This window comes from Talpa occidentalis, unplaced genomic scaffold (genome assembly GCF_014898055.3).
Source record: "Talpa occidentalis isolate TD23 unplaced genomic scaffold, MPIMG_talOcc4v2.1 talOcc4.9, whole genome shotgun sequence".
Taxonomy (NCBI): Eukaryota; Metazoa; Chordata; class Mammalia; order Eulipotyphla; family Talpidae; genus Talpa; species Talpa occidentalis.
The window spans coordinates 54,044,639-54,065,083 of NW_023605305.1; the positions used below are offsets into that span (position 1 = coordinate 54,044,639).

Here is a 20,445-nt window from a genome sequence, read left to right on the forward strand (position 1 = left end):
GGATGGAGCTAGAAGGAATTATGCTCAGTGAAATAAGCCAGAAGGAAAAAGAAAAATATTGGACGGTTTCACTGATAGCAGGAAAACAGGGGAAGCAAATAAGACATCAATGTAAAAAATAATAACAGTACAAAATACAATAAAGCAAAAACAGACAATTATAAATCAGAGACATCCTGCAGGGGAAGAGGAGGGAGAGGGATCAGAGGGAAGGATGTAGGAGCACAGGAATATAGGGGAACCGTATGTGTGTGTATTCAGTGAGAGCTACCTCAAATTAAATAGTGTTTATCTCTGATGGGTGCTTATATATTCTTTATTTTGACTATAATTATTTTCTAGCTTTTCTACAATGACTATTTTGATTTAGTAATATGATAATATATAAAAAAAGAATAAAGTTAAACAGGATCTTGTATTCATAATAAATACATGTGACATTCCCAAGCTTAACCCCTGTTATTTATGAATATCCAACTTTTACAATGTACTGTAACACAAATAAGAGCATCAGAACAGCAATTCAAATGCCTATACCTGGCCACCTACAGACTGTGACACAGGACACAACGTTTAGCCAAGTTGCTTGTGGTAGATCTGAGCAATTAACGATGGTGAGAAAGTATGATGGATGGTGTTTGAAAAGGAAAACTGCTACTGCTTGTGTAGATGCATTACCTGATAGAGTAAAATGTTTTTAAACAAAATGATAATTTTAATAAAGATGATATTTGTCTGCATAAAAACTTATGTTGTCTTGAAAAATCTGTGGAAGAGGTTTTTATTGCCAGCAAAGAATGGTTTGATGGTTTAAAGAAGACATGCCATAAAATGCCAGGGATGACATATAATGTCAAAATTCAGGGGAAATTTAAAAGAATTGATGTGGGAGGTCCCAATTAACTAAAATTTCTTGCCATTATTCAGAAATAAAATTAAAGTGGGAGTCACTTGTACCTAACAAATAGCAAATAATCAAATCATGTTGTTATCCTTGTTTTCTGGACAACTTAAATAAAATTACTTCACTGACTCAATTTTTACACTCTTTTTTCTGTCCCCGAGTGAATAATGTGACATCTCATAGAATCTGAAGAAAGACATGTTCACAGAGAAATGGAATAAGAACTAATCATAAGCTTAATTGCATGTCTAACAGGGAACATCAAGTATTATCAGGAATCTTGCCAAAATTCCAATAGAGTACTTTGGAGTAAAGACTCAGGAGACCTGAATTCTATTCCCTGTTCTGCTATTAAATAGCCATGTGATCTGGGGCCTCCCTGGTGGCGCAAGGGGTTAATTAAGCACAGCACTGTGAAGCTGTTCGCAGCCTCTACAGCACAAATTCAATCCCTGGCTGGCCAGGGAGCTACCCACATGGCGCAGCAGACCTCTCCTGTCCCGCCCGCTGCTCCCCTCAGCAATGTGTTTCATCAGTCTGCCTGTTCTGTTACCCTCTTTGTCTCTGGTGAATCCTCTCACCACCACATACCTCTGGCTCCCCCCATACCAGTTCTTGTATGCATAAATAAATCTTTTTTTTTAAAGTAGCCATATGATCTGAATCAAATCACCATTTTTTAAAAATAACCTCGTCTTTTTCCTTCTAGCTTATTTCACGGAGCATAATTCACTTATAGCAGGAATACAGGGGAACCAAATAAGACATCAGTGTAAGAAAATAATAGTACAAAATACAACAATGCAAAAATGGACAATTATAAATCAGAGACATACTGCAGGGGAGGAGGAGGGAGAAGGATGAGAGGGAGGGAGGGAGGGAGGAGCACAGGGGACTGAGGTGACGGTGCACGGGTGCACTGGTGAAGGAAACTCTATGGGGACTACACCTGAGTGGGTGGGGGAAGCAAACATTGTTTAAAAATGAACAATGATGTAAAAAATAAAAAATAATAATTTAAAAAGCTTATTTCAAAAAAAAAAACTTGTCTATAAGTAGAGTACATTGATCTCTGTTTCTATGATTCTCCAGCTTGACCATTTTTTAAAAAAGATATGTTTTATTTATTTATATATACAAATGCTGGGGTGTAGGGCAGAGGCATGGGGGGGTGAGAGGATTCACCAGAGACATAGTGGGGAGCAGAACTGGCAGACTGAAACACACTGCTGAAGGGAGCAATGGACAAGACAGGAGAGGTCTGCTGCATCATGTGGGTAGCTCCTTGGCTGGGGATTGAAGTCATGTTGCAATGGCTGCAGATAGCTTCAAAGTGCTAAGACTTAAACGCTTGTGCCACCTAGGAGACCCACTTTATCGTGTTTTAAGCTATTTTTTTTAAACCCAAAACCCATTTACATCTCTACTATACTTGAATCACTCCTAGGAATCAGATATTCCTTTCACATCTAGCTCATAGAGTCACTGGATCAAATCGCTACCCATTGACTAACTCACACTTTTCAGGAACATATGGCAGACAGATTACCTACAAAAATGCTTTATATCTAAGGTATTAAAATAATTTACTCTATAGAAGTATATTTTGGTAAACACATCTGCAGAGGAGCATGTTGGTACACCCCATTCTTTACTCACATCTTGCTTTTTAGTTCGAGGAAAATAAAACATTTTGTTTATGAGAGAAACTATAAAGTCAGCTCTTTATTTTGTCAAAATGTAGTCAAAATATTGTAAGTATATATTAAGTCCAATAGAGCACTGTAGAAATTCTCTTTATCTTTTTCAATAGTGCGCTTAATTTTGTCCGTGTTTTAATTATGAAACAATCATTATTTCATTCTCTCACAACAGAACATTAAAATAGAGAACATTAAAATAATTATTCCTTCACAGTTCCTGAATTCAGACATTTAGCTTCTTACTTTTGGAATTTCTTGTTGATTACATATTTAAATTGCATCTGTATACATCTTTTTTTGACAGTTACATATGTTTCTCCTTTTTCATGGGAATGTCTAACACTGTACACTTCTTAAAAAAAAACTATAAACAGCTTTTTAAAATCTATCTGCAATAGTGTTGTGTTTCCCTTATAATAAAATTCATACCTTTTTACTTGAAGTTATGATCTAGATCCTACTAAAGAAATCACTATTTTTTTAATTAGCTAATCATCATTACTATTAAGTTGGTGTTATTTTTATAACTTGTAACATTTTTTTATTTAGAGAATTTTTTTCTATTTTATTTTCTGGGTAGTAAATGATTTGAAAATAGTTCCAAAAGTTTGTTTAAAGGAAATCAAATAAATTAGCGTAGTATTTTTTTTTTTAATAAATTAGCTAGCTAGCAATAAAAATACTATTTTTTCCCCTGTTAAGCCAGAAGTTTTAAGGACAGTATGGAGGGCATTTTCATGTTTTATCTGTAAATACCAAAAAATAACTTCTTACTAAAAACAAGCAAGATCATTTCTATTTCATAAGTGCATATAAACTGTTTAGAACATCTGGTGTTATTCTGTCTTCAAACAGCACCCATAGAGAAACCTTGGATAATGTGCTAACATTCACAGATGGAGACTACTTTCAACAAGTTTAGCATTGAACATTTTGTTCCAGATAATGGTTTTCCAATTTGTTACTTGACAGTAAAGAAGACACCCTTCAAAATTACAATTCAAGCAAAAATCTCCCGTGGAAAAGGATGTCTAAGTACTTGTGTTATCATCGCTTCTCGGCCTTTTGGCTAAGATCAAGTGTAGTACTTGTGTTATCTCTTTCCTTTTGAGTGTACAATTTATTTTCTGTTATCATCTTCCACGAGTCTTATTTTCTTGTGCTGCTTTCTATTTTGGTAAAACAATAGTGAATTTATATAGTTGCTTTTATCTAGATTATAAGCAGTTCTTCTCTTCAACAGTTTGTTCCTTACCCCTGGGCATAGCTGCAAAACTTGAAGTCAAAGTTCACTTCTTTCACTTGCCAAATTGGTAATTAGAATTGCAGTCTCCTTCATGCAAAAAAAAAGTTGTGATTTTTTTTATATTTTCTAGTAGAAAAAGTTGATTTGTTTCCTTAAAATGAAAGAAAATGTAATTCATAGTCACATCTCCTTGGCTAATGACCACGGAAGGAGCTGGAATTTGGAGTCCAGTTTTCCCTTTCCAATTCCCTGTCTACATCGGCAGATATTTTGATGTAGCAATAACTACCCAATCTGTCTTGTTCATAAGGAGAGCACTGCACAGCAGGTGAAGTCAATGAACTGCAGGATGGCTTTATGCTTTTCCTCTTGCTGCATATTTTATGTCCTTTAATGTAGCCTTGTTCCTTGTTAACTATATTCTCTGGGCATTGTGACAGATGGGACTGCTGTGTGTGTGTGTGTGTGTGTGTGTGTGTGTGTGTGTGTGTGTGTATGCGCGCGTGCGCGCTTGTGTGTGTGTGTGTGTGTGTGTGCGTGTATGGTATTTTTCAAAGCAAGAACAAATTTTCCTTTTTCAAAGTCTTTTAGTTAGAACTCCATAAAGTTATACATGATGCTGTTTTTTTGGGGGAGAGAGGTAGATGTTTTGTTTAAATGGGAATTTAATGTATTAGAACTTTATAGCTCTCAAAAACAAAACCTGCCAATACAGCTGAAATATTAAACTATTCTATTGATAATTTAAAACAGAAATAAAAACACAGTCCATAGGTCCAAAAAAAAGTAATAAAACTGTCAGTAAAAACACATCCCAAGTGACTGCCAGAGTGGTTGATATTGCATTAAGCACCTACAGGGAACAGACGGATGTGGGGTGATAAAAGTGGTTGACATAATGATGTAAGTACAAGTTGACTCAGATCCCTCCTGGGAACTATTTTTACTCTATCCCCATGTTCAGAGCTGTCATAAATTAATAATCACCAAAATGATTAACAGCTTTTATTTACCCTTTTTCAATATTCATGAGCATGAGATTATGGTAAGATTTCATATTTATAATTGTAAGTCTATTTATTTAGTGTCTTCTAAGAAATATAAAGCCTCACATAAAATATGTAAAACCAGTCTTCTCAGTAAGTCAGAGCCTTTCAAAGTAGTTGAAAGACTCAAGTTTTGGTTTAAAATTTCTAAAGTCTATAACTTAGAAAGTCCATGGAAAACCTCTTTTCCATTGATAATTGACTTACATAAAGCAATTCTGTAAAAATACACATAATATATATTAATGGGGATGGCTACTGGAATCCATTTAGACTTACATCTGTCCCTATTGTACAAGATATTCTAAGAGTAACAACAAAGAACTGTGAAGAAAATGTTACTTAACTGGAGGCCATATAATAAATAAATAAAACATCTAAGAGAAAATCTTGATAAAGAAGTTAGCTGGTAAGAAGATGGTGGTAGGGGAAAATTTGAAAGATGAGACTAGTGACTGCAATAATAAAATCACTTAGAGCAAAGTATTTAAAATTGTAACCTAGTCCTTAAATTCATGTTCTCTACTCTCCTGAGATTCTGTGAGGTGCTGCCCCAGCCAGATTACCTTGTAGGATGGAACCATTCATTCTCTCAGTTGCCAGAGCTGGCCTGCTAATAGCTTACAGGTGCATCCCTCTTTGGGCACTGCCTTTTACTGAAGGGAATTATTCCACACAGATTACACTCCTCCAATGACTGGTTGATAGGGACTTAAAGGTCAAGGCACTTTCCTTCACTTTAGTCTAATTCCGAAGGATTTTCTGCTCCAAGGCTCTATGGAGGCCTCTGTTGCAAACACATTGTATTTTCATTTCCTTCTTACCCAACACTCCCCCATAACCTCTAGCTTCATCTCAGAGCTTGTTTCCTAAAATCAGCTACTTTCTTTTTTTTTTTTTTGATTGTTTTATTTTATTTTATTTTTGCATGGAAGAGCTTGGGCGTGTAGGCCAGAGGTTCAGGGGATGAGAGAATGCACAAGAAACAGAGTAGAAAGCAGAAAAGGCAGATTGACTGAAATACACTGCTGAGGGGAGCAGCAGGCGAGATGGAAGAGGTCTGCTGTGTCATGTGGGTAGCTCCCTGGCCAGGGATAGAACTCAGCCTATAGTGGTGATAGTGCTGAGACTTAACCCTTAGGCCACCAAGGAGGCCCCAGTCTGTTTCTTAAACTACACTGTTATGAGGTTCTCCCAGAGGCTCCATGAACCCTTAGATTACTTTATAGCATTTATTTAACTCTGTTGACTATATTTTCTTTAGTACTTACTTCTTTTGCTTCTATGAACTCACTTTATCCTGGCCCTCTTCCTAGCTCTTTAAATGTTTTTTGTTTTGGGCCTTCCCAGTGGCACAGCGGGTTGAGCACAGTGCTGTGAAGCTGTCCGCTGCCTCTGCAGCACAGGTTTGATTCCCAGCTTTCCAGGGAGATTCCCACATGGCACAGCAGACCTCTTTTGTCTTGCCCGCTGCTCCCCTCAGCAGTGTATTTCCGGTGTCTGCCTGTTCTGCTCCCTGCTCTGTCTCTGGTGAATCCTCTCACCCTCCCATGCCTCTGGCCTGCACCCCAGCTCTTGTATAAAAATAAAAAATAAATCTTCTAAAAAAATTTTATTTGTTTTAACATACATTTTTTTTTTTCTGTGTTCTCTTCCTACCTTACTTTTGTATTTATGTGCATGTGAAATCTCATTCACATTCTTGGTTTTAGTTCCCAATTTCATGGTAGAGCCTTCTTTTTTCCGCGGCCCAGCGCTCAACCATTGCGCCACCAGGGGAGGCCTGGTAGAGCCTTCTGAATCCACATTGTTAGCTCGAATCTCTGTCCTATTTTAAAAATCCATTTGGTATTATTATCTGGATATTTCATGGCTGCTCTTAAAAACTACTCTTTCTACCTCTCAAGGTTATTCCTACCAATGTACCCTTTACCCTATGACAAGAGGCGCCACATTCAATAGCATCAATACTGACAGTTATTTTCATTGTACATTGTTGCTTTAAGAAGGAGTTGTTCCATTTCTATTTCATAAACCTATGTCTCTATAGAGTTTTGTAAAGGCAATAAAATTTTATGATGTTCTCTCCATCCAATTTCTCTCATGCAAACCCTTTCCTCCTAACAAAACAGTAGAGAGAGAGTGGTCCTTCGAGTCATATAGGAAAAGATTGCAAAACTGATTTTCCCGTTACCACAATTGTGGTAACCATGGAAAAGTCACTTAACTAACTAGTCTCAGCTCAGTTCATTTCTCTTACAGAGATATCATGAGGCGTAAGTGTGAAAATGTGTGTTAAAATGTACTTGAACTACATAAAAAGTTACTTAACACATGTCAATTTCCTTCCTTCTGCCTTTTCTTTCCTTTTCAGTTTTATGGTTGCAGTTATGACCTGACAACCAATCTTGCTTTCTACATTCTAGCTATAAATTGCTCAACCAAACCATACATATCTTTGTTCAGCACAGGAAAGTTAGGAATAAAGTCAGACAGACATGACAGCACTGGGAAATCATTCAGCTGGCATCAGAACACCTCAGGGCACAGAAGCCAGGTTGCTGGCTTATGCAGAAATCAGCACATGTCTGGTCAGGAGCCTGGAGTGTGCAGGTGGAAATAGTCTCTTTCTGACCATCATGACCGTGAGAGTCAAGTACAGTTTGGGTCAACTTCCCTGCTTCCCTCTAGCTTCGCTTTCTATACAACTACCTGGTGGTTCACCCAGCATTCAATGAATTTCTTTTCTGTCATAATATTCACAACCTTTAGACAATTAAGCTGCAAAAGGGCATTTTAGGCTCTAAAAATCTTGTCATAATTTTCACTCTTTAGATTTTGAATTTCTATCCACAGAGATGCCACCTGTAATGTGCAATAATCAGTTATCAATATTAGATTACTCATTATGGACAATATTATATCATTTTTCATTTCTCTTTGTTTAGCAAACATAATGACTGTTTCACTCTCAGTAGGATATGGAATTGGAGGTGGTTTGGACTTAGTAATATTTTTTTTTTTGTGGTTCAGGTTTATCACACTTAAATCACATGAATGAAAATAAAATTATTTATAATAACTGTTAAATAGAATTTATTCAACAAACCAGTTCCTATAGAACATTGAAATTATTTATTTATAAAAATTTAGTTTTTGCAGTTCTCTCTGCTATTCACAAGTGCAGGCCTCTTTGACTTCTCATATAAAAAGGAAATAACCTTCTGACTAGTTTCTACATCTTGTTTCTCTACATTCCAATCAATTTCTTACACAGCTGTTGGGAATTTTCTGTTAAATTCATAGCCCATAAATATTACTCCTCTATGTAAAACTCACACATTCATCAGGGTGTAGGTTTCATTGTTTTATTTACTACTATATTCCCAGCAACTACAACAGGTCCAACACACAGCAGATGCTCAATCAATATTGGTTGAATAAAAAGAGATGAAATCCTGCCATTTGAAATGACATCGACAAGCTTGAAGGTTATTATGCTAAGTGAAATAAAGTCAGATGAAGAAAGACAAACAACATATGTTTTCACTCATGTGTAGAACATAAACCAAACAAATGGAAGTGCTAAATAAAACAAATAACTTTTAGACTATAAAGCAGTTAGGGATTAGAAGTGATGTGAAGAGATTGGAGAAGGAAGCTTGGTAAATTGAGTAAAACAGGTCAATAGCAGGAGAAGAAAAGAGCTGGGCTTTTACAGGTGAACATAATGTAGCATAAATAGATGCTGGTTTTTAATGATGTACACCTGCAACTTATATTTTGTGATAACAATGTATTGCCTTAAAAAAACTGTCTGAGTAAATAAATCATAGTGTAAAAAAGCATTCCAATGTCCCTTTTTGGTATATTTTCTCCAATTTTAAATTCTTTACATACAAATAATAAATGAAAAATTTTTTTCAAAAATGTTTAGGTTTCTCAGTTCTCAACACAAATTCTGCTCTACAAAAGAAATATCTCTTTGAAATAAAATTGTCCAATGTATATGTATTTCTTGCTTATTAAGTATTATACATAATTTCTGTTGTGTGCCTATTATATAACATGTGTGTTTTTGCTTCCTAATATAATCCAAATTGTGGATTCCAGGGTCTGGGAAGAAGGAGAACGGAATGTACTGAGTTTCAACTTAGCAAGATGAAAAGCCTTTTGGTGATGGATACTTGTGATAGCAGTACAATAATGTGAATGCCCTTCATGTCACTGATTTGCAGACTTTAAAAATGGTTAAAATTGTAAATTTATTTGAGTATTCTGTCAAATTTTAAAAATAATTTTGATAAGAAACAATGAGGATCACATTCCCAAACTTCAAGTTATAATATCAATTAATGATAAGCCAAACAGTATGATTTTGGAATAAAAAATAGAAACATAGAACAGAATGGAATTGAGAACCCAGAAATAAACCACTACATATGTGGACAAGGGAGTTTTGACAAGACTCAAACCATGCAATGGAGAATAGAAAGCTTCTTTACCAAACATTGCTGGGAAACCAGCCACATATAACCTACTATCCCCTCCCCCCTGCAAAAAAAGAGAAAGAAACTATTTTTTTTTTAAAGATTTATTTATTTATACAAGCACTGGGTACAGTGTGAAGCACGGGAAGGTGAGAGAATTCACCAGAGCCAGAGCGGGGAACAGAACAGGCAGACTAATGAAATACACTGCTGAGGGGAGCAGCGAGTGCAGCAGGAGATGTCTGCCGTGCATATGGGACCCTCGCAGGTGGCTGGGGATCGAACCAGCGCTGCAGAGGCTGTGGGCAGCTTCACAGCCCAGCGCTCAACCGCTGCGCCACCAGGGGAGGCCAAGAAAGAAACTGTCTATTACTTGCTACCATACACAAAACTTAATACAAAATGGATTGAAGACTTAAATAAAAGACATGAAATCATATTACTATATAGAAGACATAGGTAATAGACATATGGACATGGACTTGAACTACAGAGTCTTCAGAGACTCGAGTCCACTGGCAAAGGAAACAAAAGCAAAAATAAATGGAACAACATTAGGAAAAGAGATTTTGCAGTGAAAGAAAACACACACAAATTAAAAGAAAACTTAATGACTGGGAGAAAACATTAGCACCTGATACATCTGACAAGGGTTTCATATTCAAAATATGTAAGAATTTATACAACTCAACAACAAAAACCAAACAACCTAATAAAAAAAAATGGGCAGTGTAATTGAATAGATACTTCTCCAAAGAAAATATTATGAGTCACAGGCACAAGAAAAAAATGTTCAAACTCACTTATTATTAATTCAAATCAAAAGCTTCCTGTGGGAACAATCTATATCAAAAGGACTAGAAAACAACATATATTGGTGAAAGTGCAGCAAAAGAGGAAATCTTGCTAATTGTTGGAGGGAATGTTAACTAATACAGTCCCTGTGGAAAATGGTTTAGAATACCTTAAAAGACAAAAAAATGTAAATATCCTGTGACCCAGTAATACCTATGTTCATAGTAGTATTATTCACAATGGCTAAAATTTGTAAAGAACTTAAATGCCTATTGACAGATGACTGGGTAAAGAAGTGAGGTATCTGTACTGAATGGAACACCCTGCAGATATTAAAAAAAATGAAATCTTGCCATATACAATAAAATTGATGGAACTTGAGGTGATTATTTTGAGAAATAAATCAGAAAATGAAAGAATTATCATATGGTTTCTCCCATATGTGGAATATAAATAAAGCAAACAACAAATCACGACAAAAGCAATGACTATGGAAAATTCAAATCAAAACTGCAATGAGATATCACCTCACTCCTGTGGAAAATATAGAGGCTACCAGAGGAGAAGGGAAATTGGGGTGTATAGGAGGGAAGGACAGAGGGTATTGACCTGGCAGTAGGAAGGGCACTTGAATTTGGTGGTAGGTGAAGTGAGGCCTATAATCAAAAGAGGTGAAGATGTAGCCCCCAAATTTATTTAGTTTTGTAAATAAATGGTAAATCAATGAAAACAATTAAATTTCATTGTTTTAAAAATATATTGTGAGCAAAAAATTGTTTTTGTTATATTAGTGATTATACTTTATCACACTAGTATTTTGTTCAAAATTGCTTTAAAAAAACATTATTTCTGGGCCTCCCTGGTGGCTCAAGGGGTTAAACACAGCACTATGAAGCTCTGCAGCATGATTTCAATCCCCTGCCAGAGAACCACCCACAAGGCATAGCAGACCTCTCCTGTCTCATCAGCTGCTCTCTTCAGCAGTGTATTTCAGCCAATCTGCCTGTTCTGTTCCCCACTCTGTCTCTGGGGAATCCTCTCACCCTTCATACCTCTGTCCTGTATCCTAGTTCCTGTATATATAAATAAATAAATCTTAAAAAAAAATTATTTCTAAAAGTGAAAAAGAACATACATCCATAAACTTTAAAGAATTTTGTAAAAGTCTTTGTTATACTATCCGAAATGTTTAAAAATTGAAATGAAAAGAATAGTTATTGGAGGTACAATTTTTTAAGATTTAAAATCACTTAAATAACACAAAAAATCATCAAAGAAGCAACAATACTGGGCCTCCCCTGGTGGCGCAGGCAGTTGAGTGCCGCTGTGAAGGTGTGTGCAGCCTCTGCAGTGTTGGTTTGTTCCCGGCCAGCAGGTGAGGGTCCCACAAGACCCAGCAGACCTCTTTTGTCGCACCCGCTGCTCCCCTCTGCGGTGTACTTTCTCAGTCTGACTGTTCTGTTCCCAGCTCTGTCTCTGGTGAATCCTCTCACCCTCCCACACATCTGGCCTGTACCCCGGTGCTTGTATAAATAAATAAATAAATAAATAAATAAATAAATAAATAAATAAATAAATCTTTTTTTTTTTTTTAAAGCAACAACACTGATGACTTTCTTTACCAATGGAATGACATTTTTGAAGAGCTCAAAGAAAATCTGTAATCAGTAAAAATAATATCCACAGATAAAAATGAAGCAGTGTTTCATCTCACATATCAATAATTACCTTTAATCTATATGGATTGGATTCACCAATCAAAAGGCAGAGAGTAGCAGTTGGATCAGTAAACAAAACCTAACTCTTCGCTCTCTCCAGGAACCCCATCTAATATCCAAAGATAAGTATAGACCAAAAATGATAGTTTACAAAAAAGTCCTACAAGCAAACGGTACTCTAAAAATGGAGGGATAGCCATACTTACATCAGATAAAATATTTTGAGCTAAAGAAGGTAACAAGAACTGGGAATGAACATTATACAATGATTAAAGGTTAACTGCATCAGGACATAATTCTTACTAATATATAAATGGAGAAGCATCAATATATATAAAGCAACTATTAACAAACCTAAAAACAGAGATTGGCAGCAACACAATGGAAGTAGAGGACATCAATGAACCAATCACATCAACGGATAGATCTAATAGACACAAAATGTACAAGAAAAAAATAGCAAAAAGAGGAATTAAAATCGCTAGGCTCAGTAGACATTTGTAGAACACTGTACCCCCAAAAGCTGAATCTGCTTCCTCTAAACAGAATTCTGATGATTAAATCCTGATAATCACAGGAATTGTACTTGTAATATTCCCTTTTTACTCTGTATACGTTTTATGCTTTAACTAAATTCGAGTGGCTTCAATTACTATTTCTATTCAGAAAAATCTGGCTATCATGTCTTACAAATCTGGAACTCCAGTTCTGCATTTCTGTTGACCATAAGATATCCTCGTTTTGCTTATTACATGCACTTGAATGTCTCATTCCAAACTACAGTTACCATTTTAACCTCATCTATTGAAATACGAGTAAGTGCTCTTATTTTAATGTTCCAAATCAAATAATGGATACCAGTGAAGATACTATTTCTTTTAAATTAAAGTCCTTCTGTCTATCACTACTGCTACCACTTCAGTTTGATTCCTAAATTTTCCCACTTGGATTATTGTGAGCATCAATTTCCATACCTTCCACCACACTTTCTCCCAACAGTCTTCCAGTTTTTCAAGATCTTTATACATATATTCTTCAATATCTTTATATATATATATATATATATATATATATATATATATATATATATCTCCAAAAGGGCAGATTTATTATATAAAAAAAGTAAAGAAAAGAAGGCTTGCAGAGACACCAGTGGGGAGAAAGAACTGCCTTAGTTCTTCAATATCTTTTAAATTCTTCTTCCTTCCCTTCCAGCTAAAATTGAGGGTGACTATTAAAAATTGAGGGTGACTATTTATGAACATGTTTTCATAATGTTTTTCCTTCAACTCAAAGATATTCCAACTGAACTATTTTAAAAGATTCTGAAAGTTGAAGGTACATTTTTTTGAGGTGCCTTCCTTCTACAAACTTATAAGCTTGTTATTACTGTACCACAACCTAAGATAAAAAGTTTACAATTATAAATCAAATACATTGATGACTAGTAATTTACATTATAAAAATGTTTTTCATCTCCACTGAGTCATTGCTTTAGGTTCTTATCCAATGTGTGGTTTCAATTGTATAAATATTTGATAAAGTTTATATGTAAGGTATTTATCAACCATGAGTTGTCATTTATAAAGCTATAAAAGAAGATTGAAAGGGAAGCAACTTTTGTCTGCTTATATTTTTTTAGGGATCTGTACTGTTAAGCAATTGAAATTGCTTATTTTACACAATTTCTAAATTTATAGACATTTCTACTACTACAGAGTTTTAAATATAAAAAGTATTTATGGGGCCTCCTTGGTGGTGCAAGGGTTAAGACGGAACCTATGAAGCTATCTGCAGCCACTGAGGCACGAGTTCGATTCCTGGCCAGCCAGGGAGCAACCCACATGGCACAGCAGACCTCTCCTGGCTCACCCGTTGCTCCTCTCAGCGGTGTATTTGGTCAACCTGCCTGTTATGTTCCCCATTTTGTCTCTGGTGAATCCACTCTCCCCCCACACCTCTGGCCTATACCCCAGCTCTTGTATGCATAAATAAATCTTAAAAAAAAAAGTATTCATGTATGATTTTCAGAATATTTCAATTGTGGGTATTGCTGACATTTCTTACATATTTTTATTCGCAAATACATTTTAATAGCTATCACATTTAAAAATATCTGCTGCAGGGCCTCCCTGGTGGCACAAGAGGTTAAGACGAAACCTAGGAAGCTATCTGCAGCCACTGCAGCACGAGTTCAATCCCCAGCCAGGGAGCTATCCAGTTGGTGCAGCAGACCTTTCCTGACTTGCCTGCTGCTCCCCTCAGCAGTGTATTTTTTGTCGATCTGCCTGTTCTTTCCCCACTCAGTCTCTGGTGAATCCTCTCACCCCCCACACCTCTGGCCTGTACCCCAGCTCTTGTATGCATAAGTAAATAAATCTGCTGCATTTGTTTAATGCATTTTATTTAATCTCTAAAAATATATTTTAAGTACGTTTTGTGTGTTTGTATATCTAAGTACATATATGTATGAATTTTGACATGCAAAATCACTTTCTAACTGCAAACTTTGTTCCTTAATTTATGCCAATGAAAGATTTATACTTTCTAAAATCCCTTTAGCTTTAACATTTTCTGATTCTATATAATCTTCAAGTTACATTAGAGGTTAAAAAAAGTAAACACTAACCACCTTAATATGGAGTAACGAGATTTTAAAAAATTCCTCATGCCATTCAAATAATCTTATTTACCCAGCTCCATTCTTAAGTCCTTTTTAAAAATAAATCCATTCACCCAAACACTGCATGGTTTTATCACTGAACGTTTTATTTCATTTCTTGAAAATGTCAGGGAGTACTGATGAATGAAAAGTTCTTGCTTTTTTCTTGGATTTCATTTGATATCACCTTGAAATTTTGAAATGTAACCTTCAATGCAATTTCACTCTATTTCTTAAAACATGATTATAATATAATTTATGTGAATAATTTGAGAGGAAGCAATACACTTGTGTAGTTGTTAGATAAGTCACAAGGGAAGGGATATTCACTTACTTGTTTTATAAAGGAATATACTGTTGAATTAGGGCTCTAAAAATAAGACCCGAGAGTGGAAACAATATTTACACCTGTCTTTTTGACCCAAATAATTTCATTATAATTGACAAAAAAACTAGTTTCCTAAAATCCATAGTTACCATTTGCCTTGCTAACTACTTATGTGGTATAATATAGTAATACAAATACTACTAAGTATATATTTTAAATTACAAGATTATTTGGTCAGTAGAGAGTAAAATTCCCCAAAACTACTGAATTCTATATACTTAAGCATAGTAAAATAATATAGTATCTACTTGCTAGTTATTCCTGTCTCTGCAGACTTCTAGGTTGTGACCACTTTGACTTGCATTTTTTTCATGTAGCGGGCTCCTTTAAAAAAAAAAGAAAATTTAAAAAATTTTAATTTACTGAACTTATAATTAACAAATGCATCTAAATTAACATAATAACCAAGAATAAAATGTGAAGAGTTTAATCAGATGCTTTCCTAATTATCATGGTATACATTGTATCAGAATAATTTCACAAATACTGCCATTTTAAATATTGAGCTGTGAGTATATAAATCCAGCGTGAAGCAAAAGGGTATGTTTTCCCCAATATTTGTTCTTAGAGCAACACTTCAATAGCTACAAGTATAAGGATTTTCATCATGATCTACCTCATTGACTATTTTATTCTTAATAACTACATGATAAATGTAAAATATATTTTCCTGTGTTTTTAAAACTTATAAAAATAACTTCTTTAAAATAATTTTATAATTTATATTTTAACAGGTCAGAGTTGCCTTTTCCTCTAATTAATCTGAATGAACAAGGTTTTACATTCTCACTATATTGTACCTTGAACTCCGATTTGGTGTCTCCCAGTGATCATTAGCACTTATACGTGCACATATTCAGTTTAATGTTTTCTGTGTATCATAATTGCAATAATTTAGCTTAAAATTCCCATATACATGTAATCAAATTTATTTTTAACAAGTAGATTCTAAGACATCAGTGCACATAAACATTTATGTGTATTATAATTTGCGACCTATACATTTGTAATTCATGCTTGACATTTACTGGGCCCTGAGGTGCTGAGGGACCCTGGAAGTTCTATGGTACAGGAAAGTTCTATGGTACATGAATGAGGAAGTCAAAGTAGGTAAGTCAGAAGTTAAGTTTCAGTGCAGGTGAGAGCACACACTCAAGAGTCAGTGTGGACCTCCCCGGTGGCGCAGCAGGTTGAGCACAGAGCTGTGAAGCTGTCTGCATGGGTTCAATTCCCGGAGATCCCACATGGCGTGGCAGATCTTTCCTGTCAAGCTCGCTGCTCCCCTCAGCAGTGTGCTTCGGTCCTTCTGCCTGTTCTGCTCCCCGCTCTGGCTCTGGTGAATTCTCTCACCCTCCTGCGCTTCTGACTGTACCCAGTGTTTGTATGTATGTATGTATGTATAAATAAATAAAATAAATCTTAAAAAAAAAAGATTTATTTATTTATACAAGAACCAGGCCAGATGCGCGGGAGGGTGAGAGGATTCACCAGAGACAGAGCGGGGAACAGAACAGGCAGACTGACTGAAATACACTGCTGAGGGGTGCAGCAGGCGAGACAGGAGAGGTCTGCTGCGCCATGTGGGATTCTCGTTGGCTGGCTGGAATTGAACCCGCGCTGCAGAGGCTGCGGACAGCTTCACAGTGCGGCGCTCAACCGCCTGCAACACCAGGGAGGCCCCTGAGAGCAGAACTTTTATAATCAAGAGCACAAAGGTCTAAAATAGTAGGTTTTGGGTCATCTTGCTCTGGAATGTGCAGAGATTTTTTTTCAGTTACTGTATCGGGTTGGGGGGCTGCAGCCTCCATGCTTAATTCCTATTCTACCTAAATATGGGAAATGAAGAAAATCCCTCTATGGGATTATTAAAATTATGAGTCAGGACTAAGCACTTTTTATTAATAGAAAGAGAAGTGTCCAGCTCACTAGAGACAGGTAGTGCCTAGCTTGTTTTGAGATTTTAAAGGGAAACTTTGTTGTTATTATTTAGTGGAATTTTCTAATCAAAAAAATTTAAAGGGGAGCAACAGAACTAAGAAAATATTCAAGATCTGCTTGATAAAGGCAATTAATTGATCATAGTTAGGCTGAGATAGTAAAAAAAAAAATAAAAGTTAAGACTCTAAAGGTATTTTAGAACAGAAAAAATAAAGCAAAAATACAGAAATAAGAGTAAAAATGCTAGAGATAAAGTTAAATTTATTGATGCCATTCTTTATTTGTATAAGTATTGGAATCAACTATTAGAATAAAGTTTAGCAAACCCTATATTTTGGCTAAAGTAATTTTCTAATTACCAATGCATTATTAAAAAGAAATAGAAACAAACTAATTCTGTGCTTAATATTATCCTTAGTGCTTTTGTCTTTTAACTTTTATAATAAAATTAAAAATTTACACACCGCCACACTATGCTGTTATATTATGAAATGTTTACAGTCAACAAAACATTGTTTCGAATTTTGTAAAAATAGGAAGATACAACCTGGTTAAATACCATTTAACATAACCTATGTCTACGTGTTAGAAAACTGAAATCATCTATTTTATATTCTTTTTTTGTAAAATGACAATAAATATTAACTAAGTGTCTCATAAATGTTTAAAAATAATATAATAGCTAAACAGTCTCCTTAGGGGAAACACATTTGTTCTTACTTTGCTTTATTGCAACAAATACAATTATAAGGATAAAAATACTATTTTAGCCCCTATGAATGTGATGTACTTCATTTTTCTAAAAAAAAAAAAAAATTTATTCATTTATTTATTTATTTATTTATTTATTTATTTATACAAGCCCTGCAGTACAGGCCAGAGGTGCGGGAGGGTGAGAGAATCCACCAGAGACAGCAGGGAGCAGAACAGGCAGAAGCACCGAAATACACTGCTGAGGGGAGTAGCGGATGAGACAGGAGTGGGCTAGACAGGAGAGGGTGAGACAGGAGAGGTCTGCCATACCATGTGGGAATCTCCCTGGTGGGGAATCAAACTGGCGCCATGGAGGCTGTAGACAGCCTCACAGCGCTGCGCTCAACCCACTGCGCCACTGGGGGAGGCCCATAATGTGATGTACTTCAAATTATTATACTCTGGCTTTCTGTATTCTTTTCTGCTATTTTGTTGAAAATAAAGATTTCTCCTCTACTTCAGGTAGATTCAGCATTAAGTACAATGAAAGGAATACAGCTGCATTTAGAACAATAGATCATTATCATAATCATTGTAGTTGTACTACTATATTATCATTATACAATATTATTATACTATGTTGAACTTTATATACTGTATTATACTATTACAATAATAATTGCATATTGTTTTATTATAGTTACATTGCTAGTGTACTGTATTAATATAGTATAATATATAGTTATTTTATGGATGTGTAGACTTGCTTTTGTTCTTTGCAAATCACATACAAACTTGGCCTTACTGTTTGTAGTGTGATGTGCATACTCTTTCAGACAAGGGAGAATATGTTAGGAAAACACACATGCTTTTATTAAATGCAGTATTTTATTTTTTCTTTTATAAGTGACCTAATACATGTAGTATACAGATAATACCATATTTTTAATGAAGGGGGAGGGAAGCCCTTGGTATAATATTGAACAACCTACATGTCTTGATAGTCCCTCTTACTGAGTAACAAAATAAGGTGCTTAAAAGAAAAATAAATATTCAAGAGTTGTTTTCATTCTCCTGGTTAGTCCAAGATATGCTTAGCTACATGCTTGAGCCTCCAGGTCATTTTTATTTTTTAATTAATTATTTTTTTTTTAGCATTAACATTTTTATTTATTTATTTTTTCAATTTTTAGAGGCAAGTTTTATTTTTTAATATCTATTATTATTATTATTATTTATATAATCCAGGTCATTTTTAAAAGACTTATTGGAAGAGTTTATATATGGAGCATGGTTTGAAAGTCTTTTGAAAGATACCTTACTTTGGGCTTTTAGTACTTCTGGTTTTTAGTTTTTTGGTCAACATTCTTGAAGTATAAACTTCTCATACACTAGCTAAATTATATGTAAATGACACAAAATCCCAACTCTTTGTATACATTAGTTAGATTATATGCATTAATTATTATTGGCTGGTACTTTTTATTGTAGTCCTTTCCTTCCAGAACTTTCTGTGGTCCCAGCTTTTTTTGACCTTAGTTTGACCTGCCTCTTTGACCACCTAGTCAAAAGTAGAGAGTACATGTTCAAGTCTTGAAGGTATAAATTCCTAATTAAAACATGGTCTCCCAAGGGCAAGAACCTTGTTCAGTCATGCTTCTAATCAATGTTTATCACTCTGTAGACACTGCAATATTTAACAAGTGTTTCTATAGCACTTCAGCTATGACTGCACAGTAAATGGGCCAGATTTGGATGCCAACTTACAACTCCCAGATTCACATTTCAATTATATTTAAATGAGGTTGCCTAATGCAAGTGTTTAAATGTTCATTAAAATTAACCTTTCAAATCCAGAGGGCAGAGTGGGTACTATTGAAAATACTAAAGTTAGAGATTTAGATCTGCAACTACTGTGTAAGTAAAAAATTCAAGGGGTTTGAAATGTCAAGAATGCTTTGAAATAGATAATAAATTAGCTAAGAATTTTAACTCTACCACATGGTTAATGTTCTCTTGGTGTTTTTGTGATGTGATTACAAATAGTCAGTGACTATTTAATGCCAACAATGTTCATGGGATTAATGAAATACAGGTACTGCATATCAAAAGAAATTTGATAAGCAAGCACTAATCCAAACAAGAATATTTAGGTTGAATTATAAGCCTTGAAAAAAATTATTTTGTTTTTAATATTTTTCCTGTTTTGGGGTAATTTATTATGCTGCCATAGTAAATGAAACACTGGCCCTTCTCCACAGTTCCCTCATTCAGAAACTAGCACTATCATTCATACAATTCCCAAATATTCACATTGTTTTATTTCAGGCATTTTTGAGATCCAGATGGGAAGTTTCAGAGCAAATTTCCATAGTCTCAGATATACCTGTTAGGACATAGTGCAAATCATACAGCAATAGACAGGAATGAGTGTTATCCATTCAGGGAGAGAAACCAACAGCAGGCAATAATAATAATACAGTCTATCAAATCACCAAGGCTATATGAATCTATTTTAAATAGCCCTAATCCATTCACCACTTCAGCAAGAATTTCACCACAGTCATCCTTAGCAAGTGAGAATCAATTACATTTTGAAAATCACCAGTATTTCCAGAAAATTCACTAGGATATGTTTGTCAGATCTTGCAGGTGCTAACCTATATGATTTAGAGTCACACTGCTTCCCGGAAAACCTGAAAACATACATTCAACACTGGATTTGTGATGTTTGGGTGGAGCAGAGGATGCCTTTGCAATAGACATTGTTAATCATTTTAGTTTGAAGGCAGAGCTTTAAAGTTCTGACATAAAGGACTTTCAGAAAGTTGCAGGCAAAACCAGAATTTTAATTATGAGACT

General features: G+C 35.1%; 1 protein-coding gene and 1 pseudogene across 17 annotated transcripts in view; one reads left to right on the top strand and one right to left on the bottom strand.

Moving 5' to 3' along the window:
- The window catches only part of LRRC7 (leucine rich repeat containing 7), a 433,981-nt gene that overhangs the window by 296,718 nt on the left and 116,818 nt on the right, over window positions 1-20,445 (bottom strand). Inside the window, exon 2 of one of the 17 annotated variants that reach the window (XM_054691286.1) lies at window positions 15,205-15,276. The exons of 15 other annotated variants lie outside the window; for them this stretch is intronic. In XM_054691286.1, coding sequence (XP_054547261.1) covers window position 15,205 — 1 coding nt within the window. In that variant the 5' untranslated portion in view covers window positions 15,206-15,276. Of the gene's footprint in view, window positions 1-15,200; window positions 15,277-20,445 lie in introns of all 17 variants that reach the window. One more of the 17 variants, XM_037499528.2, reaches the window with a different exon arrangement.
- Window positions 3,657-3,749, top strand: LOC119237386 (U2 spliceosomal RNA; annotated as a pseudogene).